The following is a 21321-nucleotide window of genomic DNA, read 5'->3' on the forward strand; positions in this document are numbered from 1 at the left end:
AGCAATGCCCAGGTGCTGGGATTCTCCGTGTTTCTGCTACAAACCGTCTCTTTCTGATGAGCATTTTCCAGGAGCACATTTCAGGTTGCCAGAGGCAGTTTGACTAAATGCTAATGGAAACACTCAGGGGGTTGATACAGGATTATATTTTTTTTTGGTATTTTGTGAGCAGTGACCAAGCCCACATGGGACCATCTGTATCCCCCGCGATGGAAAACCTGCTCCTCTAACAGCGGCAGGCGAGCAGGAGAAATCCCCTGGGCTCTGATTGCCGTGGGGAGGTGGCCGGGAGCACCGCGGGGAGAGAACCAGCAGGGGTAAACAGACCGAGGGCGTGCTGGGTTATTGAAAAGCTCCAGCTTTGCTCTTTTCCAGAAGAATGAGCATCGTGCTTAGCTATAAGTAGCTCTCAGCTCCGTGAGTGCCTTGGATCAGCTCAGACAGCCAGCGAAGAACCAGGTTCACGGAACCTTTGGCAGACTCTGCTGATGGTTTTCTCCTCCTGATGGTTTTCTCCTCCTGATGCTTCCCTCCTCCAGCCCGCAGGGACTGGAGCCAACAGTGACTCTTCGTGGGCTGAAGACGACAGCCTGGTGGACAAGCTATTTAGTGGGAAGGGGTTAAAACGCCACGGATGGCACCAGCGCTGCTGTCCACAGCATGCAACTTGTTGGAAACCCTCACGGAGGTGGAGGTTTGGGGTGTGGGTTCCCCTGCTGCAAGCAAGGGCTTTAATCACAGGGAAATTGGTTGAAATTGGAGCGATTACTGAGTTTGCTGCTGCATTGTGCTGCTCCCCACAGCCTCTCTCATCCCTCCCCTGTAGTCGAGCAGTGCCATGGGCACGGTGCCACCGGGTCCGCAGGCGGATGGGGGCTTGGAGGCGAAGCTGTGCCCGGCTGGGTGCTGCACATGAAGGAACCAGAGGGAGCCCGGAGGTGGCAGTGATGGATTTATTAGGTTTAGGAAACGTAAGCCTGAGCGAGAGGTCGGATCTGTTGGGTTGGCTGACTCCAAAAACAGGGGAAGGCCAAAGGGTGATAGATAAATAAAAATAAAGTTGTTGTCAAGAGGAGAACAACCAGGTTTTCCCCTGTGTCCCCCAAGGAAGGGCAGGAGGAAGTGTGCTAATTTTGCAACAGAGATTTGAGCAGGCTGGTCAGCCTCATCTCACGGACAAGTATGCAATCAAGCCAGAAACCTGTGGAAAGTTCATTTCCCGACCCAAAATAAAACCACTCAGGGGTATGAGCTGGGAACTGCCCGGGTGAGAGGGGACCCCCCCCAGAAAGGATTACAGTGCATGCCAGGTTGAATCTGGGCCAGCAGAGCACTCGTAATGGGAAAGGCAAACCTCACGAGGGATGGTTTGTTCCCCGTACTGGCCCAGTGAGACCACACCAGGGATGTGGTGGAAGTTTTGGGGGCCCCCAGTTCAAGAGGGATGGGGAAAATCTGGAGAGGGTCTGGGGAGGACCTGGGGCACACGGTCGGTGAGAAGAGGTTGAGGAGCTGGGTCGCTGTAGGGTGCCCAAAAGGATGCTGAGGGAGATCCAAAGCCACCTGTGGCTGCCTGAAGGGCAGTGACAGAGGTGGAACTGAACTTTTCTCAGCCTCAGCAGGGGGCATGGCAGGGGAAAACAGTCACAAGGGGGGTCTGGGAGGTTCAGGATGGGCCCTTTTCACTAGAAAGGGGGTGCAGCCCTCATCCAGTGCTGGTGCTGGTCCTGCCAGCCAGGTCTCTTACAACAGCTCTCTGATTCCTGGTCCTCAGCTGAGCACTCGATGGGCTCCTACGATGCTCTAGTTGGCAGTTATTAAAACTGGAAACTGCATTGCACTGGACGCCAGCCACTGCATTAAAAACATATGTAAAAAGAACGTCACCATACGATGAAAAGATGTTGTCTGTAGACCACAGACGAATATGCAAGGGATTGACATAAACAGGGTGATTTAGTGGTGGTGACTCGACAGAAAAGCAGGTCCCAGCCCTGGCGATGTTCTCCTGCAGAGCTACCTGTGTCTGCTCACTGCTTTGCTGCCTTTGCTGGAGCCTGTGTCCCCTGACAGCTTCCTCCTACTTGGCAAAGCTTTCTTCCTAGTTGGGGAAATTGTCTTCCCTCCTGCTTTAAATCATCCTCTTGCCCCTGTGCAATTCTCGCTGGCCCAGGAGGCATCGTTTTACCTTCAGGTCTGCAGCCCGTAGTGCTACAAAACACCCAGTGAGTCTAGCTCCTGGTCTGGATGGCTTTGCTATACCCGCCTTGCTATAACTGATCACCTCCAGCCTCCGTGGAGCACAAAGGAGCAAGACCTGAAGTCAGTGGAGCTATGGCACAGCTGGATTGACTTGTCTTATCCTCCCCTATGCATTTTTTGGCTGCTGCCTAAGGTAGATCCTTAGGTGGCTTGTGAAATCTGTTTTAAGCCAGCTCCAGGGGGAAAACTCTGGGGAGGAGCTGGCAGAGCACAGCAGCACAAGCCCCAGATGCTGCACCTCACTTTGCTGCAAGCCTCCACCTGCTGCTTGCCCTGCATTTGATGTTCCTCCTCCTTCTCCTTCTCTTCCTCCTCCTCCTCACCTTGAGCACCTTGCCGGGTTTCCTGGCTTCTATCTCCCTCCCCGCTAGCAGCAGGAGCACACCTTTCCAAGCAGCCTTCCCTTTATCTTCCCTTGCAACTCAGCCACTTCCAAGACATTTCTTAAAGAGCTCAGAAGAAAAGAAGGGGAGAAGTGTTTTTATTTCTCTTTATAGAACCTCCAGCCCAAATTAATGGAAATCGCAGCAGAAAAAAAAAAAAAAAAAAATAAAAAACAACTAATATTAGGCCTACAGCTGATCACAAAGCTAAGAGCTGCTGTTTGCAAGTGCCTTGGCTGCTCACCCACAGAGAGCTCTCCTCCGATGGAGGGGGTTATGAAGAAAGTCAGAATTTGCTCTCTACTGGACTGTGCATGGCTTGAGAAAAATCTTTGTAGGATGTGAAAATATCGATATGACGGCCTGGCCATCGTGTGAGTGCCTTCTGCCTGCCCCAGGAGCCCAGGAAGCCTGGCCACTGCTGGGGCCGAGGGATGGACTGATCCTTGCAGCGTGGGATGCAGCCGAAGAAACGAGCAAAAGGGACGGCAGAGATGTTGCAGAAGGACCATGCTGGTGGACCAGGACTCCTGGACCTGTGCGGTGGCCTCTGGTGCTCCCGAGCATGGTCCACAGGTGGGTGAGAAGTGCAGCCTTTTGGGCTCCAGCCCCTGCCCAAATTGCTCTCCCCCCCAACCCAGGGGTACTCCTGGCTCAGCACGATGCAGCCCTCAGCTTTTCACGCTCTATGAAACGAACGGTGTTGTTGTTAGCTTGCTCTGGTTTGGAAAGTACCCTGGAGCACCCTGAGGTTGGGCTGAACAAGGCAGGAAACAGCCTGCAAGCCGAGGACTTGCACTTAGCCAGGAAAGACCCTTCTCCTCCGCTGGGTGCAGGGAGGGTGCCACAAACTCGCGGGCTGCCAGGAGCCGGAGAAACCACTCCGAACATCGTGGTCTGCCTCTTCCCTCCTCCTGTCCAAAAAAACTCATTCCTATTCCACACCTGCTGACAACTTTGGCTTGGAAGCTTGTTTTACCTAGTCATGACCTGAAAACTGAGAATAGTGCAGACCCCCCCCCCCCCCAAATTTTGCTTTTTGATGCTTGTGGTCAGAGTCACAGGGTCATGGAGCGGTTCACGTGGGCGGTGGGAAAGGTGAATAAAACCTCACCAGAGCCCAAAGCCAGGCAGGAAAGCAGGGGCTAAGCTGAGAGCCTGGAGCGGAGCCACGGGAAGGGAAAGAGCGAGAATCTCTGATAGAATCACAGAAGGGTTTGGGTTGGAAGGGACCTTAAAGCCCACCCAGTCCCCTCCTGCCATGGTCAGGCCCCCTGCCCACAGCACACCCCAAACCTTAGTGTAGGACCAGCTGCCAGGCTGTGAGGAGTTAATGGATTTTCTCCACAGCGTATTTCTTTTTCCCTCTGCATATTTGGGCTGAACTCAGAAGTTTTGGTTTTGCTACTGAATTCCACTCTGGAGCCAAAAATTACAAGGTACCAATGGCCTGTGATGGCACGCTGATGGGATCAGGCCACCAACACAATCTGCGCTCGGGTGGAAAGGAGCCCTGAGACAGAAAGAATGCAGAAAATAGGGGAAGCTGCACCAAAATAATACCAGGCTCGACCCTTGCCCCGTAATTACGGCTGCCTCTGACAGTAACCCCTTCAAGGAGCACAGGCAGGCTGCCTGCTCTGTGGGCAAACGCATTAACCACAAGCTCTGCCCAGTCTGCAAAAGGGCCTGGGCTCCCCTTCTGGTCCTGCACCCCTGGGAAAAGTTCTGCCTTTCCCAAACCAGAAGATGGGAAGGAACCTTAACGCTTATGTACTTCAATAAGGTACTGTGGCAAGCATAGATAATGCAAAAATAAGAGTTATTATTATTATTACTGCAAAATGTGGCTACGCTGCCAAGGTGCTACAAGACTGCAGCTGTTGATTGTCTCTCCTGGGCTGGATCTGAGGTTCCTGCTAGTGCCCACCTCTCCTCAGCACCCTCATCCCTGCCCCTTATCACCCATCCACTCCTGCCAGCAAAGCATCTCCCTGGTGAGGCACGGCAGCTGGTCCTTGCATTGGTACGTAGCCTAGGCAAAACCCCCATCAGCATCATCTGGAGCTGGGTGAAGCCTTCACGGATAGAGAACATCTTACAAGAGCAGAAGGAACAAGAATAATTAGCATTCAGGGGAGCAAGGACAGACCATCATTCAAGGGTTCACTACAAAACACTTTTTGTAAAAACCGTTTATTTAAAAAAAAAAAAGCCAACAACTCTTAGGTCTCAGGCTTTTGGTCAGTGCTGGCGTCATTGAGACTGTCAGCAGGAACAAACACTTTGGAGGACACAAATCCAGAAGACTGCAGTGTCCAAAGGCTGATGTGCGTGGACTACCCCACGTGAAGGTGCCACCTGCACCACTCGCGTGGAGACGGGTGCAGGACAGCGCGTGGACGGGCTCCCGAGGCGCTACAGAGGAAGGTGGGAAGCAGCCCCATCGTCCGTCGCTCCAAGCATCCGCCCTTCACAGTTCGAGTGCGGGGTGATTCACACGGCTTCGCCTCCCTGGGCACTGATCACAATTCACATTTTTGGCATCAGACTTTGGATTCTGGGCTCTTTGTGGTGCTTTCTGCCAGTTTCTTCTTCTCCGGGTCTGTCTTTGTCTCTGGTACATTCCTGGCTTCCATCTCCTGCCTCCTGAGGATCATATACACAGTCACGAAGCACAGGAAAGCGCCCACCTCAAAGAAAAACTGGAGACCGAGATACCTGTGGTGTGGAAACACAATCAATCAGGGCAGGAAGGGCTTTGCTGTGTGCACCAAGCGCCAAAACCCAACATCCCCAGGCAGCCAGAAGACACTGAGCATGGTGACGGGCTGCTTGGGCAGAGCTGGCCCCACTCAGCTGCAAGCTGGGCTCCTAAGAAGGATGGCAGAAAGAAGAGGAATAGCCATCAAGCCGCTTTGGTGTTGGGTTAACAGATCACATCTCCTGGTAAAAAGGAGGCAGATAAAAATATGCCTTGGGGATGAGGGTGAGTGGGACTTGCTGCAGCTACCAGGCAGGGACTCGTTTAACAGGAATGAAATTGCAGTGGGAATGGATAAACACCTACAGCTCCCTTCCAGCCCCTCCAGGGCACACAGGTCAGTTTTGGGGTCTTCTGTGTGTCTCCCTGTTGGAAGATGGACCCTAGGGTGCAAAGTATCCTACAGGGGCCCCGCACCAGCTTGCAGGCAGTGCTGAGTGGTGGCGAAGGGGTTGGGACAGGCATGGTCCTTGGCGTGGTTTTGGCTCATGCTAATGACTTCCCTCCAAGCCCAAGGAATTAGCAGAGGACAGAGGGATGTGAGGCCCCTGTCGGATCACCAAAGAACAACTGCAAATGACCTACAAAGACCATGAAGTCCAACCGCTTGACCCCTTCAGAGCTGATCATAAGAGCATCTTATTAAGGTCACTCCCATGGCATAAAAGGCCGCGTTCCCCCCATCCCTTGTCCCCACCACCAGCCCTACCTGTGCCTGAAGAGGTTGTTGTCGTAGTATCTGCAGGCTGCGTTCCTGTCGCACTTCTTCTCCCAGAGGATGCAGGTGGTGTCGATGGCGCTGCCGTACAGAACGGGTCCCGGCATCCACGCTGCAAGCAGAGGGGGCTTTGTTATGGTACGGGACTGTCTGTTTGGGACAGACCCAGCCCCATCTGGCTGCAGTTCTGGGGGCCTCTGGGTGAAAATCAATCCCACCACATGAAAAATAACCACTGGGATCAGGGGACGTGATTTGCAGCCACCCTGATACGCAGGGGCAAATATCAGAGTATTGACACACGGCCAGAGGCTGTCCTCCTGGACCCAAACTCATTCCCTGCCCTCTTTCACTTAGCCACATAGATGCATCCCGATGGAGATTCCTCTTCTCCTCCCCACCACGCACAGCTTGCGAGGCTTAGAACAGTGTGAAACTCTGAACTGAGAGCATTTCTGCAGCCCTGGGGCGGCTCAGGGATGAAATCCACATCAATTCCAAAGAGCTGCCATGATTTTCCAGGGTGGCATTTCAACGGATTTAAATTTACCTAAAATTCTCAGCAGCATGAACTGTATCCCAACTGCAAACGATTTGTCTTCAGGCTGGATGCTCCTGAAAAAAAAATATTAAAATAAATAAAATTGAAAGCTTGCCCTCCTGCACTTATGCATGGATAATTCTCTCCCTGGCATCGCACCAAGCACGGCACCCCCACCCAGAAAGTCACCCTCCAGCTCAACCACCAGGAACCCGGGGCAGTTCCCACTGAGGTCAGCAGAAAGGACGTTGGTTCATTCATTAGGGCTGGAAGCTCACCACAGTCTTTTCTTGGCCTGGAAAACCTACCCAGCCCCGCAGGAAACAGGGAAGAGCTCTGCCAAGTATTTTTGCTTTTAATTTAAAGAGTCTGTATGAGTAAAACCCAAACATTATAGCCACTGTCTCTGCAGAACAAGCAGAACAAGGAGGGCTTTCTGTAACTGAACAAGTGATTTTCCCATTGAGGATGTGACTTTCTTTGTGATGTGTTGTCCCAGGGTATATTTTGGTGGCACCCCAGTTTTTTTCAGCCCATTTTGGGCTGTGGTTCCTGCTGGGGTCACACCGAGAGGACCCCGGGTGGCAGCACACCTTTTCCTCTCTCTCTGGCATATGCGGAGGTCACTCATGGCATAAATAGTGATTTAATATTGCCTGGGGGTCGAGGTAAAAATAGGCTTTAACCACAGCTCCTCCCTAAAAAGCAACTGTTCTGAGTGCATTAACCATGGAAATGGGCTTGAAGGTATCATTTATATATGATATGCAATTAAACCTCCTAGCTTAACACAGAGCAGCATTAAAAAGTGATTAATTAATGGCGTAGCTCATTACTGAGGTATCAGCCATGGGTGGGGAGAAGGAGCAGGAAGGCTGTGGGACCAAAGGGGGAAGAGATGGACTGCCACGTGCATGGCCAAATGAGAGGAGCAGGGAAGCCCTGCTCTCCCTTAGCCCCACCAACACGTGCTAAAACCCCATAAAAACAGGAGGAACTGCTCACCCCGTGCTCTGGGGGAAGCAGGGCACGAGGCGCAGCATGGGGGTGATTTGACCATCCAGTCCCCCAGAGAGACCCTTCCTCCCCGCTCCTCGGTTTCCCCAATTTCTCCCTGTCCCCAGAGGAGCACCCAGAGGTTTCACCCAGCCCCAGGCCACCCTGGCGTCCCCACCTGAGGATGAGCATGAAGGACGGCGTGTGGGACGTGCTGGCGAGGATCCCCGCCACGCAGGAGAGCACCACGAAGGGCAGGAGCAGGTGGGAGCAGCCGGTGCCGCAGGTCCCGGGCTTGGCGAAGCCCCCCGGCCCGTTTCTGGAGATGCAGCTGCATTGGGTGTAGTTCTGCAAAAAAGAGAGGAAAGCCGGAGGCTGCTCATTTGATCAAGGCAGTGGGGATGCCAGGGATAGCTGCCAGCTGTCAGAGGGAGGGCGGGTGTTTGGGTTTTGTCTGTAAATAATTAGCGGTAATTAGCACTCAACACTACTGGGAGCAGGGAAAGAAAAAGAAATAATGAATCTGACAGAGGACAGCAGACCGAGCGGATGAGGAAACGTGTTTTTCCATCCCCACATCCAGCTCCCAACACGCTGCCTCCTCTGGAAGGAGGTCCCGGTCCCACCAGGCCCCATGGGCATCACTAGGACGTCGCAGGCGTGAGCTCATTTGGCTGATGGGGAAGCGGAGCTGGGCCCACAGTGGGGCTTTGGTCCATGCCTGTGCTTCCAGAGGCACCTGGACGTGCTCCCAGCCCAGACGCATCCTTGTCTTGTCCACATGAGCCCCAGCAATGCCTCCCTACCCCTGCAGTGATCCTTCTGGGCTCCTGCTCCCAGTCCTTTGATCCACGGCTGCTGTGCACTGAGGATGCTTAGGCACAGGTTTATTTAATGCCGTCATTTGTCAGCTGAATGCTTCGGCATGGTGAGTAAATCTGGATTCTTGGCACGGAACAGTCTCACCAGCAGCTGATAAAACACTCGAACCTGACGTGAGCTCACTGGCTTGTGTTATATTTTTTTGGGCAGAAAGCTCCAGGGGAGCAGCCGGGCACCATCCTGCATCCCCAGTTTGTGTCCTGCAGGGGGGTCTGGCTGCGAGAGCCTGCACCCAGGGCGGTGCTGGGCAGGGCTGGCAGCCGAAGCGGGCAGAGGAGCAGCCCCCCTGCAGCACCCGGGAGCTTTACACCCAGGCTCAGCACAGTGTTAAACCAGGAAACACCTCCTGGGAGAAAATGCAAAACCTCACCTTTGAGAGAGGGTCATAAATAAGCAGCACTCCGTTTGCAAAGGGAGGATGCCCCGGGCAAGGCATAAGATTTTCTTCTATTTCTCCAGCTTTTAGTTACAATTCTCGTTCTTTTCTATTTATTTACTTGTTTATTTTCCCAGAAAAATCTCATTATTTGGAAGAGACCTTTAAATAAAGAGGGCATGATCTTGGAGTTCCCTGAGGGGGACAGACTTCCCCACTCCCCGTCGCTGCCATGTAGCATGACCAATTCCTGTACAAGGGATCCGCAAGGATCTGCTCCCTGCTGAGAGCAGGGGGAAGATTTGGGATGAAAGGGGACACAGCTCCTCCTCCCACCTCCAGTAAAGAGGATTTAATATTTCGAATTAAGACTGGGATTTATCTCCTCCAGACATCGGAAGCGAGCTAAACCAAACCAGGCTCCTTCTGCAGTCATCGAGGGAGATGTGGGTCTCAAGAGGACGATCCATCCCCTCCATAGATAAGTGCCCGTGATAGGACAGATGAGTTTGGGCCAAAGCCGTTTAAAAAAAATGCAATTAGATAAATTAAAGCTCTCTTGATCTGTGTGATCACCACCTTTTCCAGAGAATAAGTCACAACATTTAGGGCACTTGCATAAATATAAAGGGAGAAAAAGGGCTGTAGATGCCTGGAGTGGAGCCCCAAAACCATGCTTTGCCTCTCTCATCTGAACCCTCAAAGGATTTCAGAGCAGGGAGCGTGAGCCCAGCTGCAAAACCCTCCAAGCAGTGGGGAGAAGCCACAAAGCCACGGGTGGCCCGTCCCCGTGAGAGTCATCGTCTGGGACGTGGTGCCACGAGGCTGCTTTGTCTGCTGGGACAACCACCGGAGAAGTGGGATGAGGAGGAAAACCAAGAACATCCCCGCAGCAGGGCTGTGAATCTGGGCAGGAAGGGGCTGCTGGGTGGCAGGCGGCCAGCCCCGGGTTTGTCAGAGCAGTATGCCCAAAAAAACATCGGGAAATTGTTTTCTTAAGAGACAGAGCGGCTCCCATCCAACTGTGCGTGCTTCTCTCTTCGCTTTTCTTTATCCCCTGCTCAGGCCCTGCGGCCATTCACATTTTGGGACGTCCACTGACCAGCCGGCAGCGGAGGGATGTCCCTGCTGCCACCCATGGCCACGCGTGATGGGAGCAGAGTGGGGTTCAGAAGGGCTGTATGAGAGACAAACCCCATGGCACAGAGATACCCTCAGTCCTGGGTATCATTCATGAACGACCTGGATGGCGGGGCAGGATGCGCCCTGCGGGAGTCTACAGGTGCTCAGGACTGAGGTTGGCTCTGCAGATGCCTGAGCTCGGCTCCAAGTCCAGCACGGTAAAGGAGCAGAGCCCAGCATCTGCAGCCACGTCACTGCACCCCAGGGAAATGTAGCACGGTCCGGATTCTCCGTGCTGGCTCAGGGCTTGGCGTGTGTAACCCACGCCGGGGTGCAGTCGCTCTGCGGAGGAAGCTCTCACAATTGGGTCAAGGCTCATCAATACTTGGAAAGAAGGTCTGGCAAATGATCTAAGTGCTGAAGGAAGGAATATCGCTGGCTTTCCAAAAAAGCGTTTGCATGGCACCGTAAAGGGAGCCCTTATATTGTTGTAGCACGTGGCTATATGCGATAATACCTAAAATGACTACAGGACTGGGCGATGTTCAGGAGCAGGGGATGTCAAAGGGCTGAAGGCATCTTTCCCAAGGAAGAAGCAGTTGAAAAGGATCTGCTGTACAAAAGGCAGGCACAGGCGTGCATAAAAGCACACTTGGGACTAAGCTCTGGCAGAAAATGTAAATGTTATTAAAATGAAGTGTTGTTAATTAACAAAATGCAGCTAAAAAGTGCCCAGCCGGTCCCACGCTGCTAATATATCCTGTGCCAAGAACACGGCGGAAAACCATTTACCATATATGCATTGCTAACGTTTTTCAGCTAGGTTTTTGAACTGGCAAAGATTTCTTTATTATGTATTGGCTGAGCCGTATTGCCTGGAGACCCTACAGGCAACGGGCTCAGTGGAAGCCCAGCCCTGGGGGGGTTATGGCAGCAGGCAGGAGAGGGGGGCACAGGGCAGAGGAACAACCTGGCCAGGGCTGCAGCCCGAGGGGAGCCAAGAGCAGAGCACACTTCTCTGCTGAACCTCGTGCACCTGACTCGACCGCTGGTACTGGTGGATAGGATGCCTGCTGCAAGGGGGTCACAGCATCTTAACCTGCAATCTGCAAGCAGAAAGGTGGAATAATGTTGCCCTCAGGAGGCCCTCCCGGAGTGTTCACTGAAGGTCTAAACCTAACCACTTGTCTATCACCATGCTTGAACTCACCACTTCATTTCTGTTTCAATGCCATTGCTAATTCAGCGTTGCTGGTCCCCAACACCATATTTAGCTGTGATATGAAAAGGATAAATAAAAGACAAGTTTTCCTGGCCTGAAACTGGGAGAGAAACCATACTAAATGTCAAAGTTATGTGAGCTGGAGCAATGGTCCCTCTGGATTTGGCCTGCCCAGAGCGTACAGAATTGCTACCTGAGTCCCCAAAAGTAAGATTTACCTCCTCTCTCTTCATCCCTATACACGATCTACAGGTGCCTGATGTACGGTGTGGCATGCAGCACCACTAAAAGAAGTTATATGATGGAAACACCCAGGCTATTTTTCCCACTGTAGGCTTCAGCTGTGTGTTTTGGGCTAATATTTCACCCGTGCACTTGAGGGGGGCAGTCTGAGCTGAGAGCAGTTTTGCATTTTGCTGCATAAACTCCAAAGCCAAAATGGCCTGGGTCAGTCCAAGCACGGTTAACATGGGTGTGCTGCACAGTTGCTGACAGCATGAGAAGAAGAAACAGAGCTAGACAGATTATTTGAAAGCTCATTCACTCTAATCTTTGAGCAGCATTTTGTGTCAAGCCAAAGAAAACAGTATTGGGTGAGTCTGGGTGATACCTGCTGCAGGAAAGCAGAGCTACATGAAATTGTGCCACCTGCGTTGATATTTTGCCTTCACACCTTGCAAAAATGGAAACACTCGGACCTCAACCTGTTTCAGAGAACTTGATGCCTGAATTAGGAGCCTGGTTTCCATAGGTCCCTACTCAAGGAACACAGATGAGCCAATTCACAGCAGGAGCCTGGTGGAGGTGGGCCAGCTGACCCCATGGAGAAAGCGTCCCTTGAATACGAGAGGTGTCACACTGGGCGATCAAAGTGATTAGCCCTTCCCTTAGTGCACATCATCCTGTGTCTCCGTAGGACACAGAGCTAAAGGAGGTGACCTTGTTGGTCACAGCTTAGGGTGCAGGGAAAGCAGAAGGTCCTTGTGTCATCTGTGCAAGAAGTCCACTCACACTCCTGGATAACAAGGGAGATGTTGCAGCGGGGTCCCTGGTGCAGAACCCGAGCTGGGGTGAAGCAGTGGGTGGGCAAGGACACCTCGATGTCCTCAGAGGCCGGGTATCTGGAAGCTCTCTGCCTGCTGGTATCATCATGGGTTGTGCTAGACAGGAAAGTGCTAAGAGACACTGTCTGCAAGGGGTTTTCCTGGGACATTCTCAACCTTCCCCTGCTCATCCCACTGGGTGACACAAACCCGGTGCGATGCTAACGAACATCAGAGGACCTGACGGACCTGGGTGCTGCACTGCTCGTCGCCCATCAGCCGTCCCAAGCCAGGACACTGGCTCGCTGGGAATGACTCACCAGGACTGAATTGTCGTCGATATTCACGACCTCGCAGCCAGCGTGGCAGGGCGAGATGTACTCGATAGTGTCAGAGCCGCAGATGGGGTTGTAGGCTTTGTCGGGGCATTTACAGTGGTGGCTGCACTCCAAGGTGTGGAGTCCAATTTCAGAGCTGCAACAGAAAGAACACATTAATGTGTGGTACTGAGCATCATTAACATGCATCTTATATGGGATATATATATGCACTTACATGGGGATTAGTAAAGAAACATTGATTGTTTAATGCTCCCCCATAAAAAATGACACATAGAAATTCCATTATAAACCATAGAGCCTTTGCTCAATGCCCAGGAAAAACATCCTGACCACCAATAGTCATCGGAGTCGCCCACTTCCTTCATTCTGCATTCCCAGCCCTAAATGCGGGGTGTAGGGCAGTGATGCCTCGCTGTGGGAGGTGGAGAGCGGAGGGCTGGAGCCAGCTCCCACTGCGACCATGGGATGTGCACGGATCAGCTCACAGAAACACGGATCAAGCCTTTGGAGAAGGCAGGCAGCTCAGGGAAGCAGCTCTGGCTCTGAGGGTATGCTCCTAGGGCTGGTCTCTGGCCACGTTGCTGGCCTCATGAGTAGCACACCAGGCTTTCCAAGATGAAATTTGTAGCCTGCATTATTCGTGCCAAAGAAAGCATTTACTCGGGTTTCACAACCAGTCAATGAAGCTAGAACATGTAAGGACACAGCAGATTCAGGCTTTATTCACAAAAACGTTAATTCCTAGCCTTGTTCTATTGCTGTTAAGCGTTTTGCAGAGGGAATGACCCCAGCCCTGGGTATACATAACCCCCTAACTCCCATCTCAGCCCCCAAGCATGCAGCTGGGGGGGGGCCAACAGTGGTGCCCCTGCCACCAGCAGTGACCCGTCCCAGCCTCGCTGGAGCTGTCAGTACCTCTCGCTGTAGGTGACACCAGCGACCTTCTGCGTGGGGCAGCCGAGGAAGAGAAGGGGGAAGGCCACGAGCAGGCAGAGCAGCATGCCCAGGACGCACATGGCGCTGCACTGCCTCAGGGACACCTGGAACCTCTTCAGGATGGCGCCACCCACCACGATGCCCACCATCGCCCCAGGGATGTTCACGGCACCTGGGAAAAGACAGGTCCTACACCTTGGTGTCCGTCCTCCAAGCCTTCTCAGCCCCGGAGGATTTATTTTGGGGTTTCTATTTTTCAGCACCACTGATCTGGAGGGGACCAAGGGTTTTGCAGAGAGACTGCTGGAATAATGCTAAGGTCGGAAAGCAGCTTCGCAAGGACAGTCGGCTCCCGCAGAAAACAGGCTCTGTATTGGTGCATGGAGGAGATGGAGGAGCTAGTGTAAAGCTGTAGTTAATCCAGCAAATGTGATTTTTTTCAGACAGGAGGAAATAACAAGTAAACCCAGAGAGGATATTTAATTTCTGCATAATGAAACCATTGATATAATAATGTGCCTGCTTCTGTTGTCATCATTACAAGACTGTGAATGTTTCCATGACGGACTTGGAGTTTTGAAAAACCCACTTAATATTGGGATACTAAAGAGGTGCAATGTGTTTAATTCATCACAAGATCAACAAGGAGGTTGCCTGCAGCCCATAAATACCCACAGAAGGAAAGGATTTCCAACTACAGAAAGCTTTTTGTATAACAGAGAATGATGAAGCAGTAGCTGGGAGAGCTACTGGATAGATCCATATGAGAAATATAGTGCACATCTTTAACAAGTAACACCCTTTAAAGGGTAAATCAAGCCAGGGAACCACTGCTTCAGCATTTAATCTTCCGATCTGCTTACATTCTTCGGATTTATTTGTTAGAGGCTTTAGAAGATACGTACTCTGAGGATGCATACTGTTTGTTTAAAAATACATTTAAAATACTTCTTTGTCTGTTGTCTAGACCTCGGAATGCTCCAGCGGATCGCAAGCTTCATATTTGTGTTACCATGACAAGCTTGCACAGGCAGGTCCGAGCCCAGGGCCGTACATTCTGGGTATTGCAATGCAAGTTAAAGCAGTCTGGTCTCAGGAGAGCGTATCCTGCTTACAACTTCTCCCTTTCCTTCGTAACAATGCCAACAGCAAGAAATTAGCCCAACTTTTATGAGCAATTAGTCTAACGATAGTAAACATTTTGAAGAGCTTAGAGCAGATTAGCACACCAGCCGGGCTGGTCTCTTGCTGCAAAGTGTCTCCAGAATGCATGCGTGTATTTTTGCTGTTTTTCATTTTATTTGCTCTCTACTTGTTAAAAGAACCTTAGCTAATGATCGATGTAAAGTAATCCCCTCCGCAGAAATATGCACAACTCAAACACGATGTTTCTTTGCTCCTTTAATGCAATGAATTCGTCTCCTCTCCTTGAACACAGTGAACTATAGATAAACATTTCCCAGGTCTTAACAGGTTTTATTTGAGCAAGGCCAGGTGGGAGGTAAAGGAAGGAAGGTAGCTAGTGCCTGAGAAGTGAGACAGGCAGGGGCCTCGTGCTGTGTCTCTCTGGAGGTGATGGAAGGAGACTGGCAGCTCCGGAGGGAGAGGTGCTCCTTCAATCATCTCCAGATGATTTTCTAAGATGAGCTCAGATGCTGGCAAGACCCTGAGCGTGACAGCAACACTTACCGATGATCATGTTGGCAAAGGACGCCGTGAGGGAGAACTGTCTCTCCAGGAACTTCCCCATGAACGTTGCTAAACCAGCGACCATGGCTGAGAGGTTGACCTGAGCCAGCACCACCAGCAGGAAGACAGGGTGGCGGAGGTTCCTCAGCAGGACCATAGGAAAGTCTGCAAGGAAAAGGGGAAATCTGCTGCATCCAGGAGAGGTGAACGGCAAAATATTACCCTGTGGAACGTAGCAAGGCTTTGAATTTCCCTGAAATTTTTGTGCAGAATTAACTATTTAGGAGGAGTGAGCTCTTCCAAAGGTTTCATTCATAAAAGGTCAGAATGTGCGCTTTCAGGGTTTGTCACGCCAGGGCTTGTGTGACAAAGTGGATATGAAGAAGTCAGGATAAAGCATCAGGACACTACAGAAACTGAACGCCCAAGCACTGCAAAACAAAAAATGTGGAAATTCTCCGGCTGAAAATGTTGATAAAATCAATCCTGTCCTGCACGGCATTTTGGAGTAAACAAATGAGCCGTTTCTAAGGGAGAACTCTTCCCATCAGAGCATTTTTGGCTGCTTCTAGTAATCCAATAGCAGCCATAGCAAAAGCACAGCTTCGGCTGAAGGCAGAGACGCAGACAAGCAGACGCAGTGGGATCATTTGTTACACATAGGACAGGGACCAGGAAATCCAGTCAACCCCCTAAAAAGAGTTTTCTGCAAATAAAGCAGCTTCCCTCTCAGCTAACAGCAGCCGTCTAACAAGACGTGTCTTGTGGGCAAGGGCTGGAGGCATCAGCAAGCTCTGAGTGAAGCATCTTGACCCAAGAAAACTGATAGCTGGCCTCGATGCTTGGGCGACGTGCTCGAGCAACCCTGAGCATCTGCTAATGCAGAGGACAAATCCATAGCAATACCTCCTGCCAGGCTCTTATTGAGAGCTGCCAGGGACCTGGGATGCTTTAGGAGGAAACCAAGTGGCTCCGGGGTAGCTTTTCAGCCTCAGCTGAACCTCTGTGCCTGTGTCTCCTGCCTCTAAAGGATGGGCTGTCCTGAGCAAGCTGAAATCTGGATATCTGTCCCCCACTGCCCATGGGCAAGTCCTGAGGGCTGCGGCGTCGAGTGGCTGCACACACGGCCCAAGTAAACACGGCCTCAGCTCCTTTCCCTGAAACTTTCTGGCATGGCTTCTTGTAAAAAAAAAAAAAAAAAAACATGTAGGAAAAGGAGCTGGGAGGTCATTAGGAGTTAATTTATTTGTTTGCTGTGGTTGCAGTTTTAATGTCCTTTCGGTTTCAGTCGCAAAGATGCATTTTTTTGATTACAGGCAAGACAAACACCAGCAGATTCCCCTGTGGCTGAACCCTCACTGCTTAAGCAAAGACCTCTTCAGCCTGCTCCTCAAAGGCATCCACCCCGCGGGATGAGGGCTGCTGAGCGCTGACACCCTCCAGCTGCAGCTCTCCAGCCTGGAGAAATTTCTCCTTCGTGCAGAGCCTGAGCCCCCTTTCTGCTCGTGCCTCTGCTCCCCCTCATTCTGTGCCTCCTCCGTGCTCTTCGTCCGGCTTTGCAGCACGCAAGCAAAGGGCAAGCATAAAGGCAACTTCCAGACAAACAGCGGATGAGCTTCCCAGATGAGGGCTCTGGAAGCCAATATGCTGGAGCAGAGATAAGGAATTAACGGGGAGGATTAATGCGAGGGCCTGCCGTAAATTAATGGTGTTAATTCTCCGCAGCTCACAAACAACTGGGACAATCTTTCTATCTGCTCCAGCAGAGGCTGCGGCAGGGAGAACCATCTGGTGCTCGCCTGGGAACTGCCCCAAGCTGTGTGTTTGTTTTAGCTCTTTTAGTCCCAAAAAGTCACACGTAGAGCAGAGACCCATTGGTGGCTGCAAGGGAGTGACCCGCAGGCAAAGGCAAAGCTCATGTTTGTAGGGGACATCGTGTCCCCAGCTCGGCTCTCTGTGCTCAGGGTTAGGCAAACAGCTCAAGGCACTGGGGAGCAACAAACCGAGGGCTCTAGGGAGGGTCCAAGGGTGCAAGGTCCAAGAGCCAAGGACCCTGAAACACCAAGATGCTGGAGAGCTGGGGGCTCTGCTGTCAGCCAGGGAGGGAAGGGGTTGTGACAATATCCCAGTGCTGAACTGATGTGGACCTCAACAAAGGGAGGTGATTTTACTCTGAAGTATCAACGAAGTCTTTGTTTTTTGAAGCATATTTCTGCCTAGTATGCATACTGGAAAATCTTACATGTATTGCAAGTATGAGACCTCCACTTGCTTGCTGAAAGATCTCCAAGAGCTAATTCAGCTTTCTTTGTGGAAGAATCATCTAAAAAAAGATTTATTTTTACCTAGAGTTTTCCAGTCTTTACCCTGTGGTCACCAGAGCAGAGCTGTAGTACTAGGACAGCCAGCAGGTCTCCCACGGCACGGTGGGGGGCAGCAAGGTTGCTGTCCTTTGCCATCACCCTCTTGTTACAAATTCAGTCTGTCTTATAGCTCTGGAGAGGAAGCTGGCCAGATACTAAAAGCAAGTGGAAAAAAAAAGTTCTAAAAACTTTAAAATAAAAAATAAAAAATCCTTGAAACCTTCTTTAGGCATCTTAGAGAAACAAACAAGTCACAAGCCCCGGGTTTTAATTGCTTCGAAGATCACCTTTAATGGATTAATTCCCAGTGTGCGCAACAGAAGCTGAACATCCTCCCAGGTGTTTTCAACAGAAGCCTAAAAATTAGCAATGGAAATGACTTCTAGCTAGCTAAATCCCACTTTCCTGATTGCTGTGAGCAGGGCTGCAGAAGGAGCACGTTGTGAGAACGAGGAGCAGGGTGCAACTCAATGTCACCCCGGCGCATCTGTGCAAGAGCCAAGCCCATTCCCCACAGTGCTTTGACTTTCCTAGTTTTGAATAACTCCAGCAAGCGGAGCCTGCTCACTTCTCAGGTAATCGACCTCATTGTTTGGAAAGGTCCCCAGTGCTTTGCCTGAGTATTTATCCAGTACACAGCTCCATCCTGTTATTGCTGGTTGTGGAGGTAAAAGCTCTTCCTGTCCTTGAAGCGCAGTTCCCAGGGCTTTGCAAAGTGCTCTCGCTGCTCATCACACCTTGTCCCAGAAAGATTTAAAGCCCAGTGGCTTGCAGAGAAATGGAGAACACGAAGCACCTCCTGGGATGGGCTCTAACCCATCCTCGCTTTGTTCCCAATAATATAAGTGGCAAAAATTCCTTGAAGCCTTATTTTGCTCTGTTATCTCCATGTGCACTGAAGCAACAGAGCAAATGACAAAATGCATTTCCTTCTCCATAATCATGCTCCATTTTGCATCACTTAAGCTGAACTAAGTGACTAAACAGCATTTCTGAACATCTTTCTCCTCCAGGTCAGCTTAGTAACTCAGTGCTTGCCTCTGCCAAGCCTTAAGAAAGTGATGAACTCTTAAAGGCATTCCTCATCCTTTCACTGCTCGAGGAGGAGCTTCAAGTGCTCTGCTGAATCACAGCCTGAACAGGCAGTGTCTGCCTCATCTGGAGCTTCCTTAGCCTTGGGCCAGGTTTGCAGAGGGAGCTGCATTTTCAGCAGGGGTATTTTACAACCTGCTTGTGGCGTTCAGAGAACAAGCGGAGGGAGGACTCTGTACGAGGGAGGAACAGGACTGAAATATCCAGGGGAAGACACGAGATGCAGATTGGAGGGCACCGCGGCTGAAAGGGCCTGCAAATCTGCTGAGCTCCATCAGTTATCTCAGCCTGAGAAGGGAGTGTCAGAGCCAGGAGCTCGTGAAAAAATCCTGGGTCAAAAAGCACCTTTCTGCAGTCCACTCTGATGGGCACAAAGTCCGAGTCCTGCCATGACAAATGCTAGCAGCCCTCAAGAGCTCTGGGACAAACACTCACTCCTTTATGCCTTTCCCCATATCTCAGTGAGTTCCAGCCCTGAGCTTTATCACTGCTGCTATTAGAAAACCCCAGGGATTTCAGCAAGGTTGCTCTCCTGGCCAAAATTACAGCCACGTCATCATTTTCTGGACTGGGACTTAGGGGATAAATTCTCAGAAATAATGAATTTATTAGCACAGCCCTGATGCAAACCCTAAGCACAGGTATTTCCTTCGCTGCACCCAGGCGCAGGGAGCTCATTTTTATTCTTTTTTTTTTTTTTTTTTCAGTGGCAGAGAGCAGAGTGTTGGTATGAACATCCCATCTGAACACTATAAATCTGTTCCCACACAATAGCTTCCAGCACCGGTGTGCTCAGCACGCTAGTTTGCTAAATGATGGTGCAAGGTCGGTGGGGGAACAGCCTCCTGGCTTGCTCCTTTAACTCAGCATCAGGCTGCGATGAGAAAATGGTGCAAACAGCAGAATAGAAACCTGCCCACGCTCGTCTGGCCGTGCCTGCCCTCCACTGACCTTACCAAAACAGAGAGTTCCCAATAAATGAAAAGAAATATGGAGGAAGCTGACATGGATTGGCTTTGTAGGGCTACTTTTCTTAAGTAATTGCCAAAGATCCAAGTATTTCTTTCAAACAAATCTGACCCTTTGACACGGACCAAAGCCCAGCTGATTCCTTTCAGCTCTAAGAGACTCCCTGAGCCCCCTGATTTCCAGACAAGCTCATTGCACTGGGTTAACACCACTCTACACAAAGATGCAGCTGATTTTAGTTGCTCCGACCCTGGCTCCAGGCAGCACTGGCCATCCTCAGCAGGACAGGCAGGGCAGCCAGGCTGTCATATCGTCACCAGCCTTGAAGGACAGGACCTGGGGAGACTTTTTTTGGGGATTAAGAGCTACCAGGGCTGCTGGGGTGGGATTGTGATTGCCTGGAAGCCAAGCAATAGCAGATGGTTGTACCCAAGCTGCAAACCCTGCTCTAGCTGTGTATCTGGAACAGGATCATCACTGTCCCAGGCTACCCCAAGGAGCTGGGGGTGCCCCAGCCCTGGCAGTGCCCAAGGCCAGGCTGGATGGGGCTGGGGGCAGCCTGGGCTGGAGGCAGGGCATCCTGACCATGTCAGGGGGGCTGGGGGGGCTTTAGGGTCCCTTCCAACATGAATCACTCCGTGATTCTATCAGAGATTCTTTCCCTTCTCATGGGTCTCTGCTTGGCCCCCACTTTCCTGCCTGGCTTTGGGTTCTGGTGACGTTTTGTTCCCTTCTCCCACTGCCCACGTGAGCCATAAAGCCACGCAATGCTGAGCGCTACCACTCCCAGGTGGGGCGACGGTGCTGAGCTCCCCTCGAAGGATGCTTCGATCAGCACAGGGTGCAGTCTGGGCTGTGTGCAGACCAGGGAGAGAACTGTAGGCTGAATGTAACCCAGCACTATTCCCAAACTGTGTCCCGAGGGCTTATATAGGAGGAGACTAACATTGCAACCTGCCCGTTGCCAGGATGGATGGGTGTGCAAGCAGAAAAATCGTAGAATAATTTAGGTTGGAAAAGGCCTTCGAGATCATCAAGACCATCAAACAACCTGACCTACCGAGTCCCACCACTAAGCCATGTCCCTCAGTGCCACATCCAGACATCTCTTAGATACCTCCAGGGATAGGGACTCCACCTCTTCCCCAGGCAGCTCGTCCCAGTGCTTGACCTTACTTACTGAGGGTGCGCTCAGTTCCCTCAGCCAGATCATTACCAAAATGTTAAACAAAATCTCAGCGAAGCAGGGGGATGCACAGACTTACGTTTGATGAACTTGGTTAGAGAGAGATTTTGCACTTGTTCAGACCTTGACCTGAGCTGGCTGAGCAGATCCTCGCTCTTCTTGCTGCCACTCTCCTTCCCACTCGTCACCTGGGGACAGACGAGAGTTTGTCACTGCCAGCCTTCCCACTGAACTCGCTTCTTCCGCAGCTGCGTTGCTGAAAGAAGGGAAAATCCCCCTCCTGAACCATGGCCTGGCTCTCTGCTGAAGGGAGAGGGACAGACAGCAGCCCACGCTGCTTGCAGACGGAGCTTACAATGTCCTGGGCTCTGCCAGCAGCATCTGTGGGAGCTGGGAGAAGCCAGGCAGACGCCCTACCTCCCGTGATACACGGCTG

The 21321-nt window shown here is 51.4% G+C and overlaps 1 protein-coding gene across 1 annotated transcript in view; it reads right to left on the reverse strand.

The window, feature by feature from the left end:
* Nucleotides 1-4822: 4822 nt before the first annotated feature.
* SLCO2B1 (solute carrier organic anion transporter family member 2B1) overlaps nucleotides 4823-21321 on the reverse strand; it is a 52333-nt gene continuing 35834 nt past the window's right edge. Inside the window, exons 8-15 of the mRNA XM_013191275.3 lie at nucleotides 20965-21073; nucleotides 15276-15440; nucleotides 13566-13758; nucleotides 12630-12783; nucleotides 7843-8012; nucleotides 6678-6742; nucleotides 6119-6239; nucleotides 4823-5366 (exon numbers count right to left, since the gene is read on the reverse strand). Coding sequence (XP_013046729.1) covers nucleotides 5192-5366; nucleotides 6119-6239; nucleotides 6678-6742; nucleotides 7843-8012; nucleotides 12630-12783; nucleotides 13566-13758; nucleotides 15276-15440; nucleotides 20965-21073 — 1152 coding nt within the window. The 3' untranslated portion in view covers nucleotides 4823-5191. The remainder of the gene's footprint in view (nucleotides 5367-6118; nucleotides 6240-6677; nucleotides 6743-7842; nucleotides 8013-12629; nucleotides 12784-13565; nucleotides 13759-15275; nucleotides 15441-20964; nucleotides 21074-21321) is intronic.

This window comes from Anser cygnoides, chromosome 1 (genome assembly GCF_040182565.1).
Source record: "Anser cygnoides isolate HZ-2024a breed goose chromosome 1, Taihu_goose_T2T_genome, whole genome shotgun sequence".
In the NCBI taxonomy this organism is placed as follows: domain Eukaryota; kingdom Metazoa; phylum Chordata; class Aves; order Anseriformes; family Anatidae; genus Anser; species Anser cygnoides.